The following is a 19420-nucleotide window of genomic DNA, read 5'->3' on the forward strand; positions in this document are numbered from 1 at the left end:
ACATGCAAAAATTCAAATATCAAGTTTAAATTTGGAGAAATGTGATTCAAATTTTTGAGATATATATGTAAACTGGATAAAAAATCTATCATCTGTAGCAGTAGAGAAATTATAGTCATTATTATTTCCTAGAAAGCTATTCAACTTTGCAAGCAAAATATGTCAAATCATTCTTTTGGATTTGTTCTGCAAGGAGGTTTAGCTTTAATTGAAATTCACGAATAGACTGTAATTGCTTGCGTATTATTTTTACCTCTTCCCTGAAGCTTTGTATTTAAATGATTTGAATGAGCCATCATGTCTCACAGAAAGTGCAAATCACACTGTCATGACAAAGTTTTAATTTCAGGAAAATTTTCAATCTTGCCTCTTTCAACAAGATACTCTTATTTGAGAAAATAAGAAAGTAAATTATTGCAAGACTTTTCCTCTACTTAACCATCTTACATTTGCAAAATTAGTAAGATCATCAAAAGTACAGGCACTGCTTTTCTTCCAAAACTCAACAAACTGTTGATGAATGAGAGAGCTTCCATTTCTAACATAATTCACAATTTTTACAACAATGTCCATCAAATTTTTGAATTCATCACCTTTAGACATCTGAGCACATAAAGTTCGTGATGCAAAATGCAGTGGAAAGATGGCAGTGTAGACTTCACATTTTTTTTCAATTAAATGCTGCTTCAAATTAGAAACAAGTCATAATTTTGCTCCAGTCGTGGTGGGAGCATCATCTGTTGTGACAGAAACCAGTTTCTTAAAAATAGATTGAAAAATTTCTTGGAATGTCAAAATAATTCTAAGATGTTTTTGTCACATGTTTGATCTTGTAAGCCACAAAGGTCAAGCATTTCTTCCTTCACTTGAAGATCTGAAGTTACATGTCGAACTCAAAATATCGACTGTACAGTGTCACTAACATTTCTTGACTCATCTAGTGCTAAAGAAAAATACAAAAAGGTCTTTCATTTGTTCAAGCAACTGATTTTCTGTGCCTTTCACTAACTCTAGCATTCTGCAAACAATTGTTTTTCAACTTAATTGTAAGTTATTTACCTTTTGAAGAATATAATTTTTTTATTTTTGAATCATAATGCTCCAACAGAGTTTCAATCACCACAATAAACATTTATTTTATTAGTTCAGCATCAGAAAAATTTTTTGGGGCTGGAATCCAAGCTTCTTTATACCTAGCTAATGTAACTAGTTCTATCGATAATATATATATTTAAAAAAAAAAAGGCCTCCCTTTTGTTCATGAAGTTGTGCCTCTCGCATGGTTAATTTCATTCATACAATATTTGCTATCAACTGGAAATTTTACATCAAATTCGTTGTGAAAATTGTTGAAGTGTTGCTTAAGGTTGTATACTTTATTATTCCTAAAATCTCTGTTACACACTTCAGTAACTGCAAATTTTAACTCCCAATTTTCATTAAATTCTCATTTCACATTTTTCTAGTAACATGTCATTCCCTTTTTGGCAGTAATGCCAGAACCAATTAAATTGTCTTTACTATCTGAGTGTTCATCATCATCTGGATTCTTTGTTTTCGAATTATTCACTCATCCATATTATGGGATTAAAAACAAAATATATTTAAACACTTGAAAGTTGCACATTAAAAATATGTTTGCAAGTGCATGCACAATAACACATTTAATAACAAACATCTAAAACAGACTGACGTTACAAAATGGGCAGAGTCTGTAGCAGTGAGGTAGTGTAGTTGTTGATTATAAAATTTGCAATAAAAAATAAATAAATGATAGAAAAAGTTAATTTTTACATTTTAGCTGGCCACATGTGGCCAGTGGCCATGGAGTTGTCCACCCCTGGCCTATTTTCTTATTTCAGCTTCTAAATGAGTCGACTTTAATGATGGAACAATAATTTTGTCTAGTAATGAAATCTTACTGTTAATTTAAATGTAACACTTTAATTTCTTAAAGCTGGCACAATATTAGAATCTAATTGTCTAGCTGCTGTGAACAAACAAATTGCGTAAAATACAGATGCATTTCTGTTTTCCAACAGTTCTCTTAATCTAGTTTTAGGTTTCAAATACAAAATGTGTATAAGAATAGTGTTTAAGATCTATCTCTTGTCTCATGCAGTCACTGTCCAACATATAAAACATGCCCCACAAGAATTTACAAGTTTCTCTTTAACCATTGAAAACTTTCAATGCGTTGTAAACTAATAGGCTAAACTGTTATTGAATGAAAGGCCTCTAGTGTAGTGCCACATGAAAAGCAAAAAGCTGGTCTGAAATTCTGATTTTACTCTGATTGAGGATTTTAAATGGACAAACTAAGAATAATGTAACATAAGACATTACATGGTTTTACATCTGCAGTTTAGATGGGTTTTATCATAAAAACAACTATTGTAGTTTATTATAAATTTTTGCTGGTACAAACAAATGTAACTAACTGAGAAGATCATAGAAAAGTTTTTCATGAATATTTTATCTTCAGAAGATTGTTAGACATATTCTAGGTGTGAATGTTTTCATGTATTAAGTAATTAACATTGATAGCTTTTGGTGAAAGGTAAAGTAATTACAGAAGAGAGAGCAAATTATACATTAATGTAGAAAATATTTTGTAACCAACTATTGTGGTGTTTTGTGGTTCACATATTTTTTGTCAACTGGGGGGTTTGAAGGGTGTTAACTTTATATATTGTATTTATATTTATTTTTTCACACATTTAACTGAGTTCATCAGGAAGAATCAAAATACAAAAAGGTACACAAGAATAACCATTATTAACAAGGCAAAAATACAGTCAATTACTAACTCAGAACAAACCATATTTGGGGCAGTGGGTCTAGTGAGTGGGTTAGACTAACAGAAGAGAGTAAAGGGTAGTTAAACCTTAATGAGATGCTTGTCGTGCCCAAAAATTAAACTAAAACACAGTTCAAGATAAAAAGAAATCCAGAGTTAAAATTGAAATAAATCTACTTAGAGATAAATTAAAACAAAGCCTAGTCTTGGGAAAAGAATATTGAATGAAAAGTTCTGTATCTTATATAATCTCTTAATTTAAAAGAAAATATTAAAATAAAGCTAAATATCCTTTTTGCATGCCACAACACATCTACTAATTTTAGTATGCCTACAATACAATGTATATTGTGCCAAACGAGTTATAAGTCCAATTTCAGACACTGACAAGCTTGTAAAATAAGAATATTCAACATTTTTGATTTGCTGGAATATTAGTATATTTAACAAACCTACCAGAGTAGTCCTTCCCATTATTACATTCTTTTGAAATATCATACCTTCTTATGCCTGCTTCTCTTATGTACATGATTATAACCAACAGAAAGAGTACATTTCAAACTTTGTAATATTTATAGTTGTTTGAATAAAGAAGGATTATGGTAAGGCTTAAGAAGTAAGATGCAAGAGTACAATTTAGTTATGTAACGTTAAGAGTACTATAAATCATTGTTTTTCTATACATTGTGTATTTGTTGTTCTATTTTTTTAAAAATGGCAAAAAAGCATTTACAAGTAAATAGTAATAAAATACATACATATTCATAAATGTTCATAAACACTCACACACCTTGTGCACTGATACCATTAAATTTCAAACACCATATGAGGATAATTAACTTTCAAAAACTTGCCAAGTTTATTCACTTCACTCAGACGTTGTACAGATCTATGTCATAAACTTTTTTTCACAATTTCTGTTGCAACCACTGTACTATGGAGAAACTATAAATACTCTTCCACCCTGTCTTTTTAAAGCCAGAATTATGATAAATTCTCTTGGAAATGTCAAATTATTGTCATACATACACTACTGGGCAAAATCTTAAGGTCAATGAACATAAAGAAAAAATATGTATTTTGTGTTGTTAGACTCAACGACTTATTTGAGTAGAGCTTCAAAAGATGCAAATAAGAAAAGGGAAAATAAAAATAAAAAACTTTAGCATTTAATAGGCAAGATGTGAACACTATGAAATTAGTCTTAATACTAGCTGGTCAAACGTTTAAGACCATACCAAAAAGAAGTCCTAAACAGGGTAGGAAATGCCAAATAAGAGGTCTCAATAGTGAGTTGCATGGTCATCATTGTGAATAACTCTAAACATTTGCTTTGGCATGGTCGACATAAGCGTTTGCAGAAGGCTGGCTGCAATGTTATTCCAAGTGGTGAATTGACGTCCATTTCTATAGACTTCTCTTGCCATCCACCCCCAAACATTTTCAATGGGGTTCAGTTCAGGCCAACACACTGGATGGTCTAAAAGAATCATGTTAGTCGCCATGAAAAGTCCTTTGTTCTGCAGGCATTGTGGATTATTGCATTGTCCTGCTGAAAGATCCAGTCATTTCCACACAAGCGAGGGCCTTCAGTCAATAAGGATGCTCTCTCCAACATGCCAGTTTAGCCAGCTGCTGTTTGATGCCCCTGTATAACTTGAAACTCCATTGTTCCATGGAAGGAGAAGGCACCCCATATCATGATGGAATCTCCTCCACTGTGCCATGTAGAAAATGTCTCCATTTGGATATCCTTATCGTGCCAGTAACGTTGGAACCATCTGGACCATCCAGGTTATTTTTTCTCATCAGAGAACAAAACCTTTGTCCACTTTTCTATGACCCATGTTTGGTGCTCAGCAAAGTTTAACCAAGCTGTTTCATGGTGTGAAAAGAGGCGTGGCCTCTGAAGACGTTTACGATTTTTAAAGCCTTTCACTTGTAGATACCGTCTTATTGTTCTTGAGCTGTATTCTGCGTCTGTAAGGGCCTTAATGTGGTTCGACGATCGGCTGGTGTCTTGCTGGACAACCCGTCGAATCCTTCTGCTCAACGGCGAAATTTTCTTGGGCCAACCACTTGAAATTCTCGTTCTGTATCCCTCATGGTCTTTTAAGAAATTTGCAACAGTAGTTTTACTATGCCCAATCTCACCAGCAATGGCACGTTGAGAGAGGCCTTGCTTTTGCAGCTCGACAATTCTGCCCCGTTCAAACTCTGTCAACTTTTAGCCTTTGCCATGTTTTTACCCAATATAACACAGGGTATGTCAGTGGGAGATGTTGACAACGCTAAAGCTTGATCACAAATGACTAAATTTTGTTACGTGTTTACCGATTAACACTTCATTTCAGTATGGTCTTAAACTTTTGACCAACTAGTATTTAGGCTAATTTCGTAGTGTTCACATTTTTCCAATTAAGTGCTAAAAAAGTTTTTTATTTTTATTTTCCCTTTTCTTATTTTCATCTTTGGAAGCTCTACTCAAATAAGTGGTTGAGTCTGACAATGCATATTTTTATGTTCATTGGCCATAAGATTTTGGACAACAGTGTATGTTTTTTTTTTGCTATAGGTGGTGTTATATGATGTCTTGTTAGCAGGCTAGTGGCAGAAGTGGCAATTCATTACTTTATGTTCAGCTGGTTTCTACTTCAGCCATTTGCAATAAAATAAATACTAAAAATAGATGAGAAAGGGGGTGTGGAAGTAGACACTCTCAAGAGGAGTACTTTTAGATTTTGTGATCAATAAAAAAGGGATATAACAGTCCTACTTATTTTATTTTGCATTTTTTAAAGAATTATACCTTGATGGTTTGTTAAGATAGAGAAATAATAGATAAAATGTGATAAAAATCTTCATAAAAGGAACTTTATTGTAATTTTTGGGAAGTTGTAGAGTTTAAGCAAATGAAATTTCATACTTTTCAGACAAAGAAAAGTATTTTCAGTATTGATAATCACTTTATACTTTAACTCCGTACATTCATGGACAAACATTCAGCAGATATGCTTGACAAAAAATTCAAACTTTTGTCTGCAAAAAATTTGCAGTGTTTACTAGAAGCTTAACAAATTTTAAGAAGATACGTAAAACTTGTTAAAAAAATCATGGTTTGGAAAATTTTATAATTACTTAAGGTTTACAAGATCAGTGTAGTCCATCAAGTCTATAGAGAGAGTGTTCATGCAAAATACAATAATGTGACAAAAACTAGTTTGCATAGAAACTGCTGTTTTGCAAATGTCCTCAATACTTGAGTGCTGGATCAGGTGAAATATTAGGTTATTATATTTCCTAATTAAAAACAAAACAAAACAGGTCTCTATTCTTGAATGTCATGTGATATTTTCCCTTAAAAAAACTTTGTTAATTGCCATGTAGTGAATGAGGTCATGAATGAAGCCTTAAATAAACAAAATTGAAATGTGTTAACTTGAGTGAAAATTTGCATATTAACCAAGAAAATAGAAAACATGGTACCTACCTATAGCACACACACACTGACTAGAAGTGTGTACTATTATAGCTATTATTAAGCTAAAGTATGTGCTACATTATGTAGATTTAATATTGCACTATATTAAGGCAACTTAAGAGATCTATGGCTCATCATAAGTTGTTAAGTATATTAACAAAGCAAAATAATAAATATAACATTAAGATGTCACATATAAAAAAATTAAGATAGCTAATAGTATTAATGAAATTAAGTTGGGAAAAGAATAGACTTTGTGGTATGTTGTGAAAAAAATACAAAAAATATTTTGTTTATCCTTTGTTTAAAGAAACCTATTTTGGAATTTTGAGCATGGTCCAGCTAATTTTCCATGCAACATTTGAGTGTATTGGAACCGAAAGGTACATATTAGATGTAGAACACTCTTAACAGGAAATTATTATTGATTGTTTAACCCTTGCCACATACAGGTCAAAGTGCTATCATAACTTCTAGAGTTACTTTCAAAATTTAATTAAACTACTATATTGTCACAGTATGTTAATGAACTTGGCATAAAAATGTAGTTAATAAATGAAATCGTAATATCATGTGACTTTAAAGATTTAATTTTATAAAGAGATGTTTAAAAGAATTTTCAATCTCCTCTTGTATGAAAAATGTGACATTTATTGTCTGTCTTCCCTTTTCTCTAACCTATTTATCATTCCTCTAAGAAGTATGAAATATGACTTTAAGTTACTTATTGTAATCTAGTTGTTACTCAGGCAGAATATAATTTTTATAGTTTTCAATCTTGTTTGTTTAGGAAGTCTTAAACTAGAAAGATGGACACACTAACAATGCCCTCCCCCAGTGAAATCAGCAAACTTGTAATAGTAAAATAAAACTAAAAGAAAGAAAAAATTTTGAATTTATATATATGATATTAGATATTATGTAAAGGAATTTTGAAAATGTTAAGATGAAAAGTATTTTTAATCTTAACATTAAAGCCATATTACATTTTGAGCAGTCTATTTACTGACTCCATATATTTACAGGGAAATGTTTAATGAGAATATTTCATTAAAGTTCAGAATTTTTGTCTGCAAAAGACTTGTAATGATTACTAAAAGCTTATAAACCTTCATGAAGACACCCAAAATATGCTAGAAGTTAGAGTATGAAACTTCTGAAGCTCTATTTGAGGTCATGAACTCTGTCTAATTGACCAAACCCACAGCAAGAAGGCTAATAAATGTTACATTTATGTAGTATGAATTGCAAAATAATATAAAAAGTTTAAAAAAGCATTTTTTATCATAATTATGTAAATTTCCATTGTTCCTTCATGATCAGCCCCCAAGCAATAATTGTGATAATTATTATTGTAAATGCAAATTCAAACAAAATTGTTTAATGGAATTTAACTATAGATTCACATGAAATATGGAAATTTATCTCCATATTCATAGGTTTCAAGATTTTGTTTATAAAGTTAAATTGTCTTAATAATTAATTACATTCATGATATTTATGTCTTTTGATGTTTTGACTTTTCAGAAAGAGAAAATGAATCTTTCAGTGTAGATTGGAAAATTGTGGAAATTATTAATAAGGAAGAGGGTATTTTATCTTGTAAGTTATCAGATGACAAAAGAAGAAAATACATTTTTAACACAAAAGATTACAAAGATGCTGTTGTGATGCCATTGTACAAAAATTTGGACAAACCCAAATTTTATTATGTAGCTGCAATTTGCCATGAACTAACTCCTTTAAGTCCTTTCCCTAATGTTACGTATGAAACTTTTGCAGAATATTACAATCAAAAGTACAAGATCAAAATAAATAATTTGTCTCAAAATCTTCTTGATGTGGATGAAATTTCTCCAAGACTTGACTTTTTAACACCTCATTACCTAGACAATAAAGGCAAAGCACATAAAATGAAAAGTGAAAGAAAAAAATTAAGATATAAAAATTTACAACAGAAGCAGATATTGATACCAGAGCTTTGTGTTATTCACCGTATATTAGCTTCACTGTGGAAGAAAGCTGTTTGCCTACCTTCTGTTTTATACCGTATCAATTCATTGTTGCTCGCTGAGGAGTTCAGGTTGAGAGTAGCTCAGGAGATTGGTGTAGGATCAATAGATGATGAAATTAAGTGGGCTAAGCTTGATTTTGATTGGATAGTTTCCAAAACTCCAGTCATTCCTGAAAACAGAACTAAAAAGGATAATATACAAGATGTTGAAACCTCTCGTAGAAAGTTTTCGCACTCCAAACTAGAAAATGCTGATTTAGACATGCATGAAATACAAGACATTAATACTGAAAACAGAGACAGTACTGATCCTATTCCATCTATAGATGCAATAATGAAGAGTAGGTCCAACATAATACAGTGTGGCTTACTTAACACTTCTGATGAAAATGAAAGGAATTCAGAATTAGATAGTGATGTGGAAGAGGGAAAAATGAGTTCAAGCAGCTTGGAAACAGAATCTGTAAGTAATGTTTTAGAAATGAATATGTTAGAAGAAAGTGAAAGCCTAGAAGATATTAATAGTTTTGAAACACATTATTCTCTAAAATGTGTTTCACAGAATAGTTTAGGATCTTTGTCATATAATTGGAAATGGGAAATGGATGATACTGGATCTGAAGAAGATGAGGAACGTGAACAAGGAGACAAACTAGATATAAAAAGCCAAGAAACTAGAGAATTAAAGCATAATGTAAATCTTCTTGAAGAGTCCACAAACATCAATTTTGGCGAGTTGCTACCAAAACGACAAAATCACTTGCTTCAAGAGGAGGATATATTCCGTGTTCACTTTGATGAAAACCCAGAAAATTATTCAAAACTAAGTCCAAACATTATTCTACAAGCTTTTACCACGGCTGGTGCCTGTGATGGAATGAATTTGGAGAGGCTGGAAACCATTGGAGATTCTTTCCTAAAGTATGCAGTAACTATTTATTTGTTTTGTAAGTACCAAAATATCCATGAAGGAAAACTTACATTCATTAGAAGCAAACAGGTTAGTAATCTAAACTTATACAGGATTGGAAAACGAAAAGGCATAGATGAATTAATGATTGCCAGTAAATTTGAACCACGCAATAATTGGATTTCTCCATGCTATACCGTATCTCAAGAACAAGGAAAAAAATTTAATGATGTAGAAATGTTTGAAGAGCATTCATATAATGGAAATTTGAAAGAATGCACTTGCAAATCTGATAGCAAAGTTAACAAGACTCAAATTTCTGAAAACCCCACATCCTTTTCGCCAAACACTACAGATGGAAGTTCCTATAATCTACTTACTCAACAAAGCATTTCAGACAAGAATATTGCAGATGGAGTAGAAGCCTTGATAGGGGCCTATCTGTTGTCATGTGGACCACATGCAACACTTCATTTTATGTCTTGGCTTGGCCTCCATGTTCTTCCCAAAGATCAGGATGATACCAATCCCATTCCAAAATATGGAATGTTTGAACCTCTAAAATCACCCCTTCTTATACATGTTCCTTGTAAAAATGAGATGCTCCTGAAATTAACAAATGGATTTGGTAACTTTGAGGAAAAAACTGGGTATTTTTTTAAAGATAAGGCTTACCTACTACAAGCATTTACCCATGCATCTTATCATTACAATAAGATTACTGACTGTTACCAGAGATTGGAGTTCTTAGGGGATGCTGTTCTTGATTATCTTATCACAAGACATTTGTTTGAAGACCAGAAAAAACACACCCCTGGAAATCTGACTGACTTGCGTTCTGCTCTTGTGAACAATGCTTTCTTTGCTTCACTAGCTGTGAAGTATAACTTTCATAAGTATTTGAAATATCTTTCTCCTGGCCTGTTTTCAGCTATAGAGAAGTTTGTAGAGCTGAAAAAAGATGCTGCTGAGTTTGGATATTATTATGTAAGTTTTAATAATTCCTTTTCTTTAGATATTGCAGTATTTTGAATTTTAAAACATATATTTCTTGATATATTTCTTTTTGTCTTTTTTTTTTCAATTGTTTCTTGGAGGAATTAGTAACAATAGTTACTGTGTTAAACATTAAGACACAATATTTCTGTATGTTGTGTAATAGAAATAGTATGCCAAAAGTCATCAAGCATAATTATTAAATTAGTTTTTGTATTTATTATTTTTAATACAAAATTATATATAAAACATTTTATTAAGATCAGTTGTATATATTTGTTTGGGTGGCATTTTCAGGAAAATTTGTTTTAAATTTGTTTTTGCAGTTTTTATATAATATTTGTGTGTTGTGTGTGTGTGTCATTTAAATACTTGAGAAGCATGAATACACAAGTACCTATATACACCAGTTTCTTTTGATACACAGGTTGAGACATAATTTAAATGATAATGTTCAATTTAAAAAAAATAAATAATAAATCCATTATATTGACTTAGTACTGGTCACTGTGTTTCTGAAGTTACTACAAACCAATTAATTTAGCAAATAATGGCCCTGGTTTCTTCTGTTAAGTATTAAAAATCTAATGATGTAAATTCTTTCCCCATTTTGTCAATGCTTAATTAATAATAATGAGATGCCACTAGCCAGTTAATGTTTGTGGATCATTCCTAAGTTGGTCTATATGTACACACTGTACCCACTTTCGTATAAAGTGCATTAAGCGAAAAAGCTGAGAGAATGTGGTGAATCAAAAGTTTTATTGAACTAAGGAAAAGGCAGTGTTCAATTAATATTTGGGTCAGTAGAAGTCCTGAAAATATAAAGTGAGTCTGAGGAAGGAATTCACCAATTTTACAAACCAGTTTTTTCGAGCTGCCATAGAAAGAAGCTGTTGAGTAAGATTAGTCAGTTCTAGGTTGAAATAAGCCAGAAAAAACAGTTATCCATGTAATAATGAAATCACATTCCCTGCATATGAAGATGTTGAGCATACTCTGGACAATTTGACAAAATATGTCAGGTGCCATGGAATGTCTGACTGGAAGTGCCCAGAATTGTTAAACCACTCAAGATGGACAAACTGAAGATAAGGATGAGATGGAGGTGATACCAGTATATGTAGTTAAACATTGGACACATACTCTGAAGTGGTCTACAACTCAGTAGAAAATGCTCAACACAGGGTATGAAAAGACTTCATGATAAACTGGGATAGTGAAGTAGTTGAGATGAAATAAATTGATTACCAACTACCAATCTCAAGTTTTTGTGGGGACAGTAAAAAGGCATAAAAAAAATACCTTCAAGTATGGGAAACAGGTTCAACTGCCCACTGCAAGAGCCATTCCTGAATCACCTTTTACAGGTTCCAGTAGGTCATGGAATATCTATGAAGAGAAATAGAAACAGAAAAGGAGGAAATCAGAGGTAGGTATTAGTAGCAGAATTAGAGGCACGTGAGGTTCCAACAGAAACAAATGAGCTATAATATGTGTAAAAGCAGAAAGTTGGTGGACCAATGTTACCTGAGACTTGATAATATCCAGGACAGGATCCATATATATAACATCACAGAAATGGAGCTATATGTTAATAATTAAGAAAGGTTGAGGATAAACAGATCCAAGCTAATATGACATCATGATTTATAAGATCCCAACAACAAAGAAACCACTTAGTTAATCCCAGAACTGAAGACAAGATGCAGGCTAAATTGGAGGAGAAAAGGACAAGGGTATCTCCAGGATTTCCGTGGAGAGCCTCAGAAAGATATGTATGGAAGAAGGATACTGTAAGAAGTTGGAAAGAGTAAGTAGAAAGCTAGCTTATTGGGCATGTGAAAGATGGACATATGACTTAATAGGTATCGAGCAATTTAACAGCTGTTGATCCAAAAATGAAGAGACAGCACAATGCTAGGGAAAGGTAAAATGATCAGAATCCTTATGCAACTGCAAGACAAAAGGATCAGAAGTAATCCAAATAGTGGGTAAGAATAAACCAAATGGTTGGGAAGACTGTTCACATAATAAGAATAAAAGATCACAAAATTGAGCCATAAAATCCATTAAGTTCAGCTTAGCTCTAGGTTGGAAATGGGAATAATCAGTAAGTTTTGAACAAAGAAAAGTAAATGATCAAAGTCTTCATTGGTCAGCAAAAGCTCAGCAGTTTCAGTTGGAGCCTCAGCAAGGTCCAGAGATAAAGTTCAGGTAATGTAATATTTGATATCTTGACATTTAAAAGCACATAAATCTCGCTGGTTTAACTCCTGAAGTGGTAAGGGTAACTTCAAAATTCATTACATGGAAAGGTTTCACCAAGTTCTAGTGCAGAAATAAAGCACCTTGAATTAACTGATAAATACAGATATAAGAATCTGTTGACTAAATCAAATTAAGTTGAAAAATAACCACTTTTTGAGGAAAATGAAGTTTAACAAACAAAATAGCATGTTAATGTATCATGATGTTACAGTAATGACAGGAATGGACATAAATAAAAATATTTGCTTGAGGTATTGTGGAGAACAGGGCTAAATATTAAAATACATTTTTGGTAGCTGTGGAAAGTTATCTTTTTTTTTTTTTTTACACTGAAAATATATTTCCAATAGATACCTATCACTTCTTATACAAAAGTGTTTCTTGATCATATTCTGCTCTTTTACACATTGAAAATAAATTTTCTCACTTATGCACTAATCTTTATACCCGTCAGTTGAAACTGCTCATCTAGCATTCATAATGAATGCAATAAATAACCCTGCACCTGTAGGAGCATGACACACACTCCTTGAGCAGCTGGCCTTTTGTGTATTACATTACATGTACCTCATTTTTGAGACTAGACACACCAACATGAAGAGGAAGGGTGGAAGTGTGTGAGATGAGGTGATTATGTATTAAAAATCTACTTTCAGTATAAGAAAATTATGTATTTATATTCAATACATACCTCCTCTCACACATTAGTTAGAATCCTACCTTGAACATATGGAGGGATTAATATAACAGAAGAAAACAGGAGACTCACCAAGAAAAGTGATCATAGAGAGTCCAATAAGTTTGCACATGAATTGGGAAAAAAGCACTGATAAGGAACAGGTATATTCTTGAAGAAATGTCATAAAGCATGCAGCATCAAAGGCAAAATCTCTAATATAGGCTTCAGAAGATACTGGAACAGGATTCTCTACAGCTGAGTGGAAGAGGTTCCACATCCTGTTTTCAGTATTACAAGGGGGAGGACAGCAGTGAAGAACCAAAAAAGAGTATATATAATGAAGTGTTTCTTGGGTGAGCAGACTATGAACAATATATACATAAAACCAGAGTTCAATTGGAATTACAAGAAACTGAACCCAGAATTACAGGGCAGTGTTTGAGTCTCAACTGTAAGAACAAGGAATCATCTTGTTGTAGGTATTACTAGCAGGTAAAGAACAAGACCCACTCAACTGTTACGAGCTTGGAAGAAACTATATGTTCCAACTGTTATGAGTAGACTTGAAATGCCTGCTGAACTACAGGAATAGGGTGTCATATGGCCTGCAACCAGTATTATGAGCCAGACAAAGTCCCCTGAGCTTGACTGTAGAAACAAGGAAAAGAAACATCCTGCAACTGGCATTACTGAGACAGGAGGCATCTAATGGTCTGAACTATAGGAACAGGGCACTATCAACCTGCATCCAGTATTACAAATGGAATCCAGCAGTAGCTGGTTCAACTCCTTTCCATATCAGACCTCTGTAAATGGTATTTCAGGAAAGAGAAGGAGTGAGTGTATTGTCCTTCACCCTGTTGTCAATAGAGTGTAGGTATATGTAATGTAGTGACCTGTATGTTACACTCCAGAGGAAGTTTCCATGGACTGCTATCTACCATTGGCTAAGAACTGGAAAGCTGCAAGGACTTCCAAACTCCACTCAAGGAAGGGAGGAATCAAAAGGCAGTGGGAACTCTAGAGGAATGACACCAGAGAGAGTGTAATGGATGACTATGAAACCTTGTGTTGAAAAGCAGACCACTCCTAATTTATTCAATCAAGGGAGTGGCAGGGATGGGCAGCAATCCTCTTCTTCTTTATTAATGAGTGCTAGCCCACCAAGTACGAAATTGGGCAAGACATAGTTATTGATCATTGTAAGATTATTTTCAAATATGTAAAACATTTAATACAAATGAAGTTTAAAGAGCTCTTAATTAATAATCATTTCACTAAATGCTTTATTGTAAAATAAATGAGGATCTTTTGACAAAAAAAAACATCTTGTTAATGTTAATTACTGTAATTTTTAATAAATGTTTATCTTCATTAGAACTGTTATCTGGAAGAAGATGAATGTGAGTTAACTGAAGAAGTGGAAGTACCAAAAGCATTAGGAGACATCTTTGAGTCTGTTGCTGGAGCTATTTATCTAGATTGTGGAATGTCTTTAGACACAGTTTGGAGGGTATATTACCCTATGATGAAACCAGAAATTGGTGAATTGATTTTCTGGTGTTTTATATAATAATAAAGTATTAAACTATAAAACTAAATGTTTATATTGATTAATTAACTTAATGGTAGTAACATATTATTATTTACACCTTAAAGAGTCTTACCTGTTGGAATTTTATAACTTTGAGTACACAGAAGAGTGTGAGGATTATAGAAAAATAGAGCTTTTTCTATGAACGGTTTAACTGTGTGTATTATTAAAATTAAAAGTTAACATATTAAGATACCTTGCTTGACCAGAAACTAGAAACATTTTTCAAATATACTGTTGTTTTTAAAATATTATGCATGCATTCAAGATGATCAGTATTAAAAATCTGTACACTTAGCAAGTGGTATACTGAATGAGTATCCACACCCATAAGAATTTACAGCTTGCTGCAGAATGTAGCCATCTTCATATAATTTCTGTTTACTGATCTCTCTAAGTATGTACTGAGGCTTAATATCGCATATATTTTACAAATATCTTCTATCTTTTTGTTGTTGTTGTCCCTTCAGTCATTTTCATGTTCTCAACTACCATTCTGTCACCCTTTTTGATATGTCTAATCCATTTTCATTTTTCACACTTTAATCTTCTTGTAATGTTTAATACTTTAGTTTTTAACTAAATGTGTTAATGTGTTTAACATTGTGTCTTAGTAAGATACTCTGTCTCTCTGTTACTTGTGTTTAGCTTCATTTTTTTCAATAGTAGTCCATGTTTTGTTTTGTTCTTGTGTGTATGTCTTTGAACCTGCATCTGTACTTACCCAAACATATTCCATCTTGGCTCATTCTAAAGTATCTTGTTTTCCATCTTAAGAATGTTATTTAGATAGCTGTTTATGAACTTTTTTAATTGTCTTCAGGAATTGTTATTTTATTCTTTATTATAAAGTTTGCCATACATTTTGTAATTCTTATCAGTATCTTCAGTCCTGTCCTTAAGTTTAATCTGTTGAGTTGATTCTCCATACCTTTAACATTTACAGTACGGGCACTACATTTTCTTCAAGTATGTAAGCTCTTCTCCATCAGTCACAAACCTTTGAACCTGTTCTTCTATGATGCCTATTGTGCAACAAAATGGTTCTATGTTCAATAAATTGAAAGTTTTCTCATAGCCTGTTAGTTAGCAAAGGGCTTGATAATGGTCAGTTGTGGAGTATTGATTTATAAATCTGTTATCTAGATTTGTTAGCATCCAAAACATTCACCCATTTAGATTATAAAAGGTTAGTTATTATCTATTGTTGTTTATATCTTTTTTTGCCTCCTTTCATTTTTTCTATTATTATTTTTTCTTCTTGTGTTGAATAGTGGTGAAAGCTGGTTTTTCACATCCTGTCCTCCATTTCTCAGTACAATACTTGTGATTTCATCCATGTGGCCTGATTGTTTTTAATTTTTCTTAAAATAGTTTCAAGCTCTTCTATCATTTCTTCTCCATCCAGTTTCTAATGCTTTCTTTATTGAACTGTAGTCTCTGATGGAAGATTGAATAATAGTTAGAATAATTATTCTCTCAGTTGTGGATCTCCTGTTTTAATCATTCAGACTGTTTATGTAGTTTTTGTTGCACCTTTTTGGGTCCTCCTTCATTACTCTGGTATTTTATTTGCCAATAATTCATTACTTTTCCTTTGTTCTTTCATATTTTATTATCTTTTGTGGTTTTGTAAGATTTTGCCCAAGTTTTTTTTTTTCAGTAATGAACTGTTTTCCTTATCTTTTCCTTCATAGCCTGTAGTTTCTCATTAATTCTTCAGTATTACACTCTACAATATTCAGAGGTTTAAATTTATTTTTTATGCTATTTCAAAGGTTTTGTGTTCTCTTTAAATTTGTAAGTTTATTATTTTTCACTATGAAATCATCTGTCATGCAAGTTTTTTTATGCAGATTTGCATAATTCTGTTACCACTTGTTTATTAATTTCTTCTTTCCTAATAATTCCCTTTGAGTACTTGTGATAAAATCTTATTGGCTAATAGTTTTTATGTTATGACTTTCTTGTGTCAAGTATTTGTCTTTTTTTTCTCTCTCTCCCCCTAAAATAACTTGTTTTGCAGTATTGATCCTATTGTACTAGGCACGTTGAACCAACTGCTTTCTTTGTCATTCTGACTGTTTCTTCACCTTTTAATTGAGTTCAGATTTTACATTGAACTTGTACTTGAATGTAACACTCTATTTAAATATATCCTGAATGAAAAACACATATTCTTTGGGATTCAAATTAAGAAACATGCACTCATGAAGAACCATAAAAAAAGCAAAAGAGGGAAAGATTTAATCTATTGATTGATTAGAAAAAGAAAATAATTTTATATAACATTCAAGTCAGTATGTCAATATCTTTTCATTAATTCTTGTGTACCTGTTCTCAAAACTTTTCAAGTAAAAGAAGCAAACATTAATAAGTTAGTCGTGAAGTGACTGATTAGTTTTGTTTTGTTTTTACACTTTTTAACTCAAAAACTCTGGATCAGCATTTTGACTCTGTAATTACTGCAACTTTATTTCTTGATGAATTGACTTTTAGTTTTACTAGAATAAATCTTTAAATGGTAGAATTATAATTTGTGTAACATTAATGTAAAATGCTTACAGAGTGAAGTTTTTAAAATGTAGATGTATGATGTCGATAAGTATGAGAGGAGATTTCATTCCACCAGTTCAAAGACTGCATTGTCCAAAAACCAAATTATGAATAAAAGCAATATATCAAATGTCATTTCACTGTTTTCCATTTCTGTAAGAATGAAAATTAAAGTAACTAAAAAATAACAGCTATCAACTTTTTTATATTTACTGAAATGCCAAAAGATGTGATACTTTGTATTTTCACCTTATCCTTGAGCCAATATGGTATAGAATTGTTCTGTACATTTCTTTTTAAATATATCAAGCCTTTTCATTTCATACATCTTACTAAATATTATTTAAAGTTATTAAGATTGTCTTCTTTTTTCTTTCTAAACATGAAATATTTTTGTCTTATTCCTTGTTTGTTTGATAAAAATAACCTTAATCATTATATTTTATCATGTGTTCAAACTGTTATCTATAAAAATATACATTTTCAAAAAAATACAGATAAATAGTTATGTCAACAGTAATATAACAAATGAAGTTATATAATTTGTGTGTTTGTCATGCATTTTGTTGCAGAAATCCAAATGTTGTATTTGTGTGATTTGTTCGAGAAATGTGTTATTGCATTCAGTTGATACATAGTTACAAAACAATGCATGCCCAAGGTATAATAATTGAAGCATGTAAAATATACCTTTGCATTGCTTTATACAGGGTGATCAGAAAGTCATTGTGCAGTTTTGTAATCATATTTTATTCAGTCTATTTCAAATCAGCAACTGATAGTGGTGTTTAGAAACAAAATAAGAAGGATCCAGGCTTGTATTGATGCCAATGGGGGTCACTTTCAACATTGTTTATAAGTGTCATTCATATTTACCTCCTGTATTCTATATTAAAACATGTCTGTTAATAAATGTATAAGTGCACAGTGACTTTCCAAACACCCTGTATATTTTTTTCAAGAGTTAGAAGAATGAAAAAATTTAAAACATTTAAAAATTAATGCTTGTTTAATCATTATAGCATAACACTCAACATGAGACCATCAAGGTTGGTTGTACTCTTGTTTTCTAGTTAAATTTAGTTACTGAAAAAGGTTTTAAAAAATATTTGATTTTTAGTGTGCATCAAACTTACTGATATTATATTATTCCTATGACTTAACATAAATGAAAACGTTATGTTTTAGGTTTGTAAACAACCAGCTTTGTTTAACTTTTAGAACATAATTTTGTATACCTTACTAAATACAACAAAGATTAATCTGTTCAGAAAAGTATTTTCTAAAATTAGTGTATTTGGTAATAAAAATATGAGAATAATATTCTAGATGCAACTAATTTCATTATCTTATATTTTTGTTAAAGGCTTGTAGTTTTTTGTACATTGTAACAAAAATTTTGAATGTGGAAAATTTTATTCAACTCTGTTTATTTTTTTTTTATGTTTTAGTTAACAGTACACCAAAGAAAGAATAATTCAGGCCTTTGTATGTTATGTACTTGTATTAATTGCCAAATGACTTGTTTGTGTCTAATATTTCTTCATGAATAAATGCTAACTGATATTAAATCTACCTATCTGAAATATTTTTGCTGATGTACATTTACAAAATATGTTTACACTCAGTTAAGCATCTGAGTCTGAGAACATTTTTCTCTATTCATATTGCTTGAATGAAGTCTCTTTAATACTGAGAAAAATATTTAGATATGTAGTTTCTTATTGTTGAAATTTTAAATCTTACTGTACATTTGAGCTGGACGTTTTGTATTGCTTAATTATAGCTGATAGATACATGGTATAGAGCTAGAGAATAAAAATAATATTTTTATTTGCTTTTTTCTTTAGAATATTTTAGTATTGAAGTACCAAAACAACCTATCAGAAAACTTTTAGAAATGGGGCCCCACACAGTTACATTTCAGTAAGTATATGAAAAGATATTTTATCTGTTTAACTTCAATGTTATGGACAGTGAGTTACTATAAATATTTTTCATCTTTCTTTTTAAAATATGCAGGTTTTCATTGATAATACTTTGTTGAAGCTTGCATACTGTATTCTTTGTAACTATAAAAATTTCTACATTTTGCTGAATTGTGTGTTTATTTTATTGT

The 19420-nt window shown here is 31.5% G+C and overlaps 1 protein-coding gene across 5 annotated transcripts in view; it reads left to right on the top strand.

The window, feature by feature from the left end:
- The window catches only part of LOC143249460 (endoribonuclease Dicer-like), an 89890-nt gene that overhangs the window by 58216 nt on the left and 12254 nt on the right, over positions 1 to 19420 (top strand). For all 5 annotated transcript variants that reach the window (XM_076499355.1, XM_076499352.1, XM_076499353.1 and 2 more), the window contains 3 exons: positions 7809 to 10192; positions 14530 to 14695; positions 19152 to 19227. In XM_076499355.1, coding sequence (XP_076355470.1) covers positions 7809 to 10192; positions 14530 to 14695; positions 19152 to 19227 — 2626 coding nt within the window. The remainder of the gene's footprint in view (positions 1 to 7808; positions 10193 to 14529; positions 14696 to 19151; positions 19228 to 19420) is intronic.

The sequence above is a fragment of the Tachypleus tridentatus genome, chromosome 4 (assembly GCF_004210375.1).
Source record: "Tachypleus tridentatus isolate NWPU-2018 chromosome 4, ASM421037v1, whole genome shotgun sequence".
Lineage (NCBI taxonomy): Eukaryota > Metazoa > Arthropoda > Merostomata > Xiphosura > Limulidae > Tachypleus > Tachypleus tridentatus.